At 44.4% G+C, this 9,474-nt stretch overlaps 1 protein-coding gene across 2 annotated transcripts; it reads right to left on the bottom strand.

The window, feature by feature from the left end:
• Nucleotides 1–301: 301 nt before the first annotated feature.
• OXGR1 (oxoglutarate receptor 1) lies at nt 302–6,146 on the bottom strand. Of its 2 annotated transcripts, none has more exons than XM_059902982.1 (2): nt 6,093–6,146; nt 302–1,815 (listed from the first exon to the last, which is right to left on the bottom strand). In XM_059902982.1, exon 2 carries the CDS (start codon nt 1,737–1,739, stop codon nt 726–728), a length of 1,014 nt encoding a protein of 337 aa, XP_059758965.1. In that variant the 5' UTR covers nt 1,740–1,815; nt 6,093–6,146; the 3' UTR covers nt 302–725. The 2 variants fall into 2 exon arrangements, with proteins under 2 accessions (XP_059758965.1, XP_059758966.1); XM_059902983.1 differs by having other exon boundaries at nt 302–1,812; nt 6,093–6,117.
• Nucleotides 6,147–9,474: the final 3,328 nt, after the last annotated feature.

Genomic DNA, 9,474 nt, shown 5'->3' on the forward strand with positions numbered 1-9,474 from the left:
CCCCTATTTGGGAATTATGTATGGACATCGATTATGTCCATACATAACTATGTATGCACAGCTATTTGTATGGACATCTTGGAATTGTCTCAAGGGTATTGTACTGGCTTGCTTTCATCTACACAACTGACTAAAGCCTAGTGAAAAACACAGTTTAATAATCTCAAAGCAAAGTTTGAAAAAAAATTAAAGATATGAAATTTTTAAAAAAGTGAGTATTGAAAAATATACAAATAATGCCTTGAGTAGTGTAGGGCCTCAATACAAATAGACCTGTGTATAAAGAAGCAAGAAACTGTGAATGAAAAGATTTGCTTTCTCTTGTCGTGGCATTAAAAACTGAGAGATTTACGGCAAGTAGGTGAACATCAATTAATATATATATATATACATATATATATATACATATATATAATTTTATAAATTTATATATATAAAGTTGGTGAGACTAGATTTCCTCCCAGAGGGCCTTGAGTTCCCAGAGTTCCAATTCTGCACCTGAATACTTTACTGATACGCATGTATCCCATTCTTATATCTACCCAAGGGAGGATCTCAATAGACAGGTTGCAAAGACCTCGCAGCAGCCCTGCCCTGGCTCTGGCACATCATTACCTGAGTGCACAATATGTACTAAGAGTTCCACCAAGGGAGATAGTCTGGACTTCTTAGAAGTTACAGGTAAAATACCAGCATTTCTTTTTTGGCTGAGTATGTGAAACGTTTCAAGGGTTGTTTGAGTGACTGACTTTCTTTCCTTGCTCTAGGTCCCCACCTGCTTTGCATCTCACCATCGAGCAGACGGCCTGCTGGAAATTGTTGCTGACCACCACATACAGTAACAGGTTGCCAAAGGTGTTCAGGGCAGCCAGTGGTCTAGAAACGATGTACGCCTCATGGATCTGATTCTCAATGGAGCAGCTGATGGAAAGCAGGCGAGATTCAATCCGAATGACCCTCAAGATATGGAAAGGCAGAAAGCATATATAAAACACGAGGAGCAGCAAAATGGCTAGTCTTCGAGCTTTCTGCTTAAGGCAGCTGTGCGTCTGCGGTCCTTGTGTTAGGGTGTAGATAATCATCGTATAGCAAAGCGTCACGATCACCAAGGGGAGGCAGAAGGTGGTCGCGGTCAAAATTAGATTGTACCATTTGATGGTCGTGAGGTCATCTGAACTGGTGAGGTCAAGGCAGGCGGATCTGTTGGTCCTGGTGGTTGATGTGATCAGAAAGGTTATGGGAATGACGGCCACCAGTGAAATGATCCACACCACCCCACAGGCCACCACGGCCCATCGAGTTTTATGGATGGAAAAGCAGCTCATCGGGTGAATAATGACAAAGTAGCGGAAGATGCTGAAACAGGTGAGAAACAGGATGCTGCTATACAGGTTAAAGTGGAAGCCGAAGCGGATAAACTTGCACATGAAATCCCCAAAGATCCAGTTTTCTCCGCTGGCGTAGTAGTGAATCAGGAAAGGCAGGCTGGTGAGGTACAGCAGGTCCGTGCAGGCCAGGTTCAGCATGATGATGGTGCTGCTTCTCCAGGGCCGCATCTTGAAGATGTACGTGGAAATTGCTATTGCGTTCCCGGGAAAGCCCACCAGGAAGATTATGCTATAAATAACAGGGAGGTAGTGCGTCTTGAGAGGGATCTTTTCATCAGTGCAATTTCCAAGAGCAGCTGCATAATTGGGGAAATCAGAAGCATTTGCAAAATCATCTAGTGGCTCATTCATGGTTGTCTCCTTTCATTTTGCAAGAAAACAAGAGAGTGCAGTTTGGCGATACGAATCGAGAGAAAGTACCTCGCTGCTAAAGGAAAAGAGAAAACATTAATGGTAGGGTAATGAAAACAACGATCCACTTTTCAATGAAAATTGCTCTAACAGCCTAAATTTGCCACTTTTTCTCTTTAATCTCCAAAGAGACCCTGCGGAAGAAACTGAATTTCAAAGAAAATGACTGTAAGGCAAGTTACTAAAGACATCTAACAATAATATAAAAGTTAAATACCATGAGAAGTAAAATGAAGGACTGGGGTGGAAAACCCCACGTTGTAGCTGTAGAAGACGACTTGGCCAGGCTGCTGTTGAGGTATGCCCTAGAGTGTCACCATTAGAGACTTAACCACAGCAAGATCCACCACTAATCACGCGTGAGGCACTTCACCAATGTGTTACCTCTAAACTTGACAAAACGCTGAGAACATTTCTTATTATCTCTATTTTACAGAGGAGACTAAAACTGCGACCTGTTCCTGGTAACACATCTAGTGGCACAGCTGGGATTTGAACCTCTGTTTGTCTGACTTAGAACCCATTCTCTTTCCAAACTGCCTCGCTGTGCTGCCTCTCAATCTGGATGACCCTAAATGAGGGATGCCATGGGAAGTGCAAAGGCATGACGAGACTGAATACCAGACATTTCTAAAATGTAGATTTCATGCATTCCAACATTATATGTCTGGTGGATTTCATTTTCAAATTTCAGCTCTTCCAACCCATTTTAACAGCTAACATAATTTGCTCATGTTGTGAGGGGTGTGTTTGCAGGGGGAGGAGGAGCGACAGCTTCATGCAGTGTTAAGAGCTAGGGTGCTATTGCCAGAGGCCCTGACCTTGACTCTGCTTAGCCAAAGAGTAGTTGTGTGTTCCTAAGCAAGTTGCTTACGCTCTCCAGGGCTGAGAGGAGTGGGATTTTAACCTTTCTTCTTCTTGCTTATCAGTGTTTTCTAAAATTTTGACTGTGAATTTCTGCATGAAGATCATTTAAAAGAAGAATTACTTACAATTAGGTTATTATTCGGATGTAAATGCTGTTGGTAAAATGCATCCACTTACATATTTATGGAGCGCCCACTGTGTATTAATTAGGCACTCTGCCAGGTCCTACAGATACCAAATGAATAACATGCACAGATGTACAAGCCACTATCTCAGTCTACTCGGGGAGATGGACAGAGAAATTATCTTAACAAAATACAACCCTACCTCATGGAACTGTCAATATATCAAAAAAAAAAAAAAAAAAAAAAGACACGAAAAACACTTGGAACACTACTGGGCACATAATAAGTGCTCAATAAATATCAGGTGTTAATCACTAAGTCCTTTGATAGATGAATAGTACAAGGCTACTGGTATTACAAAGAAGGGAGGGAACAGCTACCTAGAGAATAGGAGAGGGCACTAAAGGAACATCATTTAGGAGGGAACATTTAATCTGAAACTAGCAAGAAGAGAGGAAAGGCCTTCCAGGCAAAGGGAATAACATGTGCAAAGGCACTGAGGTGTGACAGAGTTCAAGAGGTTTCAAGAGAGATCTCAGAATGCATTTAAACATTTATTACTTTTATTCTGAATGAATTGGGGAAAGAATGGTTCAGGGGTAGGAAGCCTGCCAGGCACTGAGGTGTGACAGAGTCCGAGAGGGCAGCTGTCAGGATCCACACGTGAGAGGCCAGTGCTCGCTGGGACCACGTATTACCAATCAAAAGAGAATGTTTCTCTCCTGGTTCAGTTAATTTATTCTCACTGGTATTGCTATTTGTAGAACTACCACAGACACCGAACTAGGGGTGACAGGAGACAGGCACTGCTGACCAGCAAGGGTGCTGTGAAACCAGGAAACCACAGTGGACAGCTTTTCCCTTGGCCAAAAGCCATAATGGGCTTATGCATGGATAGAAGGCAGTCATTTAAACCCAAAAGAAAATGGTCAGGGTCAGGGAGTCACTAAAGTAGCACTTTCTGAAGTCTGTTCTTAGCAAGTCAAGATTCAAGACTGCTTATCTGTCAGCTCCTTGAAAGCAGAAGCATGAAGTCACCTCGTACCCTAGGGGCCGACACACATATTTATTGTGTCGGCCTCAATAAATATTGTTGAATAAAAGAATCATGACTAACATTAGCAAAATTTATCTTGTGCCGAAAAGCTAGTAAAGCAGCAACGGTTACTCAAAAAAAAAAAAAAGTTTGATACTTTAATGGATTTTAAGCTAAGGTGCAAAATTAATTTCTGTCATTGCAAATAAACCCCTGCCATGTTATGGGGCCATTTTAAACCATAATCATATCAGGAAAAGGCAGGCTGTAGGTAGAAACAACCACCTTATTGTTTTGAAAAACAACAGTGCAGCTTGGGATTTATTGAACAATGCCTGACCAATTGTAAGGGTGCAGGGGTTGACTAAGAAGTGTCACCCCTCTCCCCTAAACCTCACTAAAAGAATGGTTTGAGTTTACAAAACACGTGTGAAGTTAAGAACAGGAGACAAAAAGTGGTCAGGGCTGTGAGCGAAGTAGAATGAGGCAGTTTCTTTCCTCGACAGTTCCAGAGTCCTGTGCAATTCACTGCTGCCACCAGAGCACCGGATGGCCACAAAGGCACCATTTCTATTCAAAGGACGTTGTGGAATGATGTGGTGTATTCCCTACTGTGGATCTCAGTCATAGGGTGGTTACAGACCACCAAGGACTACCGGACTCTGTATAAACTAGAAAGAATGATCTATTAAGCTTCAACATAACCAGATGGATACGTTTGAACTAAACTAGATGCCATACAAATAAAAGCAAGCACCAAAGATTTGGGAATTTTTTATGATGGGAAAAAACCTCCATAATTTTAGCCTCTACTCTTTTCTCTGAAATTTGGAAGAGATTGGGAGTGTTTGAGGCTAGCTGCAGGATGTCAGTGTTTGGGGAATGCACAGCTCAGGACCGTTATCCTAAGGCCAGCCTGCATATGAACCTCACAGACTGGGATTGCAAGCTTCTGTGGATAAAGAAGGCAGGACGGGACGTGGTGTCTACTCAGGGTGCAGCATAAGCTACTTTGTGTCCATAGAGGATTCTTGCCCACTTGGTGGGAACAAGTCAGGTGGGATTAATGAAGCAATGTGGTTTTCCTAGGGTATCTGATAATCTTGTAATAAACTCCTTATCCAACAGCCCCCGACTCCTCTGCAGCTCCCCCTGCCACACCCTGGGTTCTTCTGGTGCTGAAAACCCAAGGCTAAGTTGACACCCATTCTCTCCTCCTTTTCCCAAATTTCCAGTGGACCAGGGAGGGATAAACTTGGAGCACTGCTCCTCTCACCCTCCCTCAGAGGCCTTGGAAACCCCACAGCTAGGGTTGCATGTGGTTACCAAGAAGAACCTTGAAGAGACCTTTCATTCACAAAGATTCATCTTGGTTTCCTCATCTACATATTTGTAAACTAATTTAATTTCGTACTTGTGGAAAGCAGACCAGTTCTCAGCCCAGACACACTTGTGAAGAGGGTGAATGTTGTCCTCCCTGGACACTGAAGGACCCCTCTCCCCAACTCTTCCCTCAGACCCAAATTTCAAATAAGAATCTGCAACTGAGGTGCCCCGACGACCCTTAGGACCTGCCACATTGATGGGGCCCAAAGGTATGATTTTAGCTCTTTGATCTTTGATATTCTCCAATCAAATAAAATCTATGGAAATGCACACACACACAAAAGTTTTACATCCAATTTGGAGGTTTAGAGACAATCCTAAACTTGTTCGCTTAATCTATAGCAAAGAAACAAAACAAGATATAATAAAGGCATTTCAGGGGAAAATGTTTTGTTGGTGTGCTTGCTGAGGGGTTTGTGGGGCGGCGTCTTTGGGCTTTGCTAACACCATAAAGCCCAGAAGCATACAGTGTGATCTAAGTACGCATCCGGAGGGTGGAATCAATCGATGTCAGAGATGAACTCTCTGCCCCCAAAGTCCCCACGCTTGGTCGTGAAAAAGGTAGGAGAAATCCATAGTCTGGAACTTCTCCAGGCCTCCCTGAGACAAATCTCTGGCCATTCTAGGCTTTTATTTTGCCCACATGCGCCCCTGCCCCCTGCCAGGATGCGGGGTTGCTACTGCTGCCCCGAGATAAGAAGTTGGGGGCCTGGGGCTCTGGCCTTCGCCTGGTCCTGCAGCAGAGACGTGCCGGGGGGCTCTGTTCCCACTGGCTCAGGGCGTCCCGCAACCTGGGTCCCCGCTCCCGGATCAGCGCAGGTGCCCCGTACCCGGCTCCCTCCCGCCCGCGGGGCCCGCTCCCCCCGGATCGCGGCTCACCTGGCACCCCAGGCGCCGGCCGCCGTGCGCCCCGAGTGGCCGTCGGAGCGCGGCTGCGCCCTGGCGTCGGACAGTCGGAGCAGAGGCCCGCGCGCCGCCCCCGCCCCTCCCACCGCTCGGAGCCCACGCAGCAGGTGCGCCCCGGTCCCGCCCAGCAGGCAGGGGCCAGCGTCCTCCCTCGCCCACTTTCATGGCCAGCAGAGTGACAGCAGTTTCCTCTCCCGGGGATCGCTGGACATCATGTCTGTTTTGCGCGAAACTGCCCAAAGGGAGTATTCGCAGAGGAGCAGACACAGCCTGGCAGGAGGGGCTCTTGCACCAGGGCCGTTGAGGTCCTGGGTCCTGTCGTCTGGGTCCAGAACTATCACCTGCTTGCCCACAGTTCACGGCCTTTCATTTAGTATGGGGTGGAAGCAACTTAAATTCCGGCTCTCTAAATTGAAGACCTCCGCCAGAGGGTCTTTTCACTGTATGCAATTACAGGCCTGCCCTCCACAGCTCAGCAAAGTGGTGTAAAAACAGTCTGTAACTGTGTGGGGAGAGCACCTGTCGGAATCTCCAGATCTGGGACGCAGCCCTCTTGCCATAACCTGAGAACAGCATTTTCCCGTCCCATCCAAGAGAACCGGGCTCTGAATCATTGGATCCTGAGGTCCCTGACGGCATCAGAGACAAGTTTTCTGTATTGCCTGATGGGGACGCGTGGAGAAAGCCCCCTCTCCGCTCCACCGTGAATGGGCACTGAATGCCCCTTTTGCACTATCATGTTGATGGGCATTAAAGCAACCAGTCCAACCTCTGGGCGTGCCAGCCTGCAGCAGCAAGAATGTTAAACTAGGCATCCCAGAGCCCAAGTGAGAAGATCCTCCCTTGCTGATGGTTGGGACAGCACTATATTAGGTATTTTTATTAGTATGCTTATCATTATTTGAGTCCCAGCCTCTCCCAGGAAATATTTTGCATCAGAGAAAAATTATTCTCCAATTTTACTATTTCTAATCACTTCCTCAATTCCTCATGTGGAATTATTTGATCCTATTTATTTCCAATCCATCCACACATTCATTCAACGGACATTTGCTGATTGATTAATCTGTATCAGGCACTGGGGAGCTAAAGAAGAATAAAACTTGATCGCTGCCTTCCAGGAGCGCGTATCCCTGAGAAAAATAAACAGTTAATTTAAAAAGTGATTAGGGTTTGACCCTGGAAAATAAGGGTGCTGTGAGGAATATAAGTCAGTTGTAAGAGAGAGAGAGAGAGATCACAAGAAGCTTTCGGAGTAAAAGATGTTTGAGCATTTTCCCTTGGTGATCAAGATGTCCATATAAAGAGGAAATGGCTTAGAGGGATTATTTAAAAACAGGTATTGGGTCCTAGAATTTTAGATGTGGAAAGGATGTTTAAAAATATCCAGTCCTAGGAATGTAAAATGGTGCAGCTACTATGGAAAACAGTATGATTGTTCCTCAAAAAATTAAAAATAAAGTTATTGTATGATCCAGCAATTCCACTCTGGGTATATTCCCCAAAGAATCAAAGTCAGAGATTCAAAGAGATATTTGTACACTCGTGTTCATAGCAGCATCATTCACAAGAGGCGAAATGGGGAAGCAACTCAAATGTCCACAGGTGGATGAAAGGATAAATAAAAAGTAGTATGTACATACAAGGGACTCTTATTCAGGCTTTAGAGAAGAACAAAATTCTGACACATGCTACAACATGGATGAACCTTGAGGTCATTACATTCAGTAAATAAGCCAGTCTTAAAAGGACAAATACTGTATGATTCTGTTTACATGGGGTGTTGAGAGTAGTCAAATTTATAGAGACAGAAAATAGACTGGTGGTTGCCAGAGGCTGGAAGTAGAAGGAATGGGAAGTGTTTGTTTAATGGGTACAGGGTTCAGTTTTGAAAGATGAAAACAGTTCTGTGCGAAACTCTCTGAAGATGGCATGGGTCTTCACGCCCAGAGGATGACGATAATGATGGTAGCACGACAACGTAAATGTACTTAATGCCACTCAACTGTATGTCTAAAAATGGTTAAGACGGTAACCTTTATGTCATGTGTATTTTACCACAATTTTAAAAATTCTGTTGAAAAACCCATAGTTATGGTCTCACTTTACAAAGGAGGTCACTAAGAATTAGAGACGTCCAGGTGACAAGCCTGAGCACACAGCCAGGGAGGCCTGTGCAAGACCAAGGCATCAGCCCTCTGTCCTGACTGCACCGTGCTGCTGGTAGCTGGACCACTTGATGGAAGCCATTGCTCTATCAGAAAACAATGTGCTTTAACCCGACACTCTAAAATGGCTCCATCAACAAGGTGATTATGAGCAACTGTCTTTTTTATCTCTTAATATTTATCTATAAATATTGTTTCTTATTACAACTTGAAGTCCTCACCAATAAAGTAGTCGTTTCCAGGAAAATAGAAAATAAAATAAAATACTAACTGATAGATCTTAAACGTCTCTGATTAAAGAGAATGATATAGTTTATATGTCTTTAAAACAACTTGCCTTAGAAAAATGATGTCACTAATTTAGACGATGTTTTAAACTTCAAATTTAGGATCTGGAAGTAGTCTTTTACCAACCCTAAGTCAAAGACTCATATAAGGGTAAAATTCAACTTCCCTTTAACATTGGTCTCTTGCCCAGATTCAGAAATGCGTTTTCTTCTTTAAAATGAGCACCCAGTAGAACAGAATTGCAGCATTTAGATTCATAGCTATTTGAGCAGTACAGGTGCCACCTGCAGTGCGTTGCAATTGCTCCTCTGAAGCAGGGGATGGGGTTTAGCTCCACGATAGATAATCTGGCTACTCAGAACTTCTCTAATTAGGAAGCACTGACATCTTAAAGCATCCTGCTCCAAAAGCCCTGTGAGACTCTGCAGAGAAGGCAGATTCAAGTAGTATCCTCCAAAGGCAGGAGGAAGAAGAAGGAGTAACATGTTACAGCTATCCTCTTCTTCAGAGTTGAGTGAGAAAGGAAAAAGTCATTGGTGATAATGTGGGCCCTACAATTTCTCTCTCCCCTGGTTATCATTCCCCATCATTCCCGACCATTTGTATTAACCATCTCTATTCTTTTATTCTGATGCTTTGATATCTGGGGCTTTGCTGATGGGGAGAGACTGCCTCTCCCAGAGTTAGCCAATTCCTAGAGATAGTAAACTCATCAGAGAGTGTACTTTCAAATGCAAACCAACCAATCCAGAGCCCATAGCCCAACCACCTTCTTTATTGGGATGTCACACTCTGGCCCACCATCCACCTGCCCTAATCACCCCAGGACCAGGTACCAGACAACTAGGGTCAGCCCCTATTCCCCAGAGCCTGCTGAAATTATTCAAACTAGCCAGTCC

This window comes from Balaenoptera ricei, chromosome 18 (assembly GCF_028023285.1).
Source record: "Balaenoptera ricei isolate mBalRic1 chromosome 18, mBalRic1.hap2, whole genome shotgun sequence".
Classification (NCBI taxonomy): domain Eukaryota; kingdom Metazoa; phylum Chordata; class Mammalia; order Artiodactyla; family Balaenopteridae; genus Balaenoptera; species Balaenoptera ricei.

Excerpts from the sequence above, each read along its gene's own strand:
- OXGR1 (XM_059902982.1), bottom strand. The coding sequence starts at position 1,739 with ATGAATGAGCCACTAGATGATTTTGCAAATGCTTCTGATTTCCCCAAT.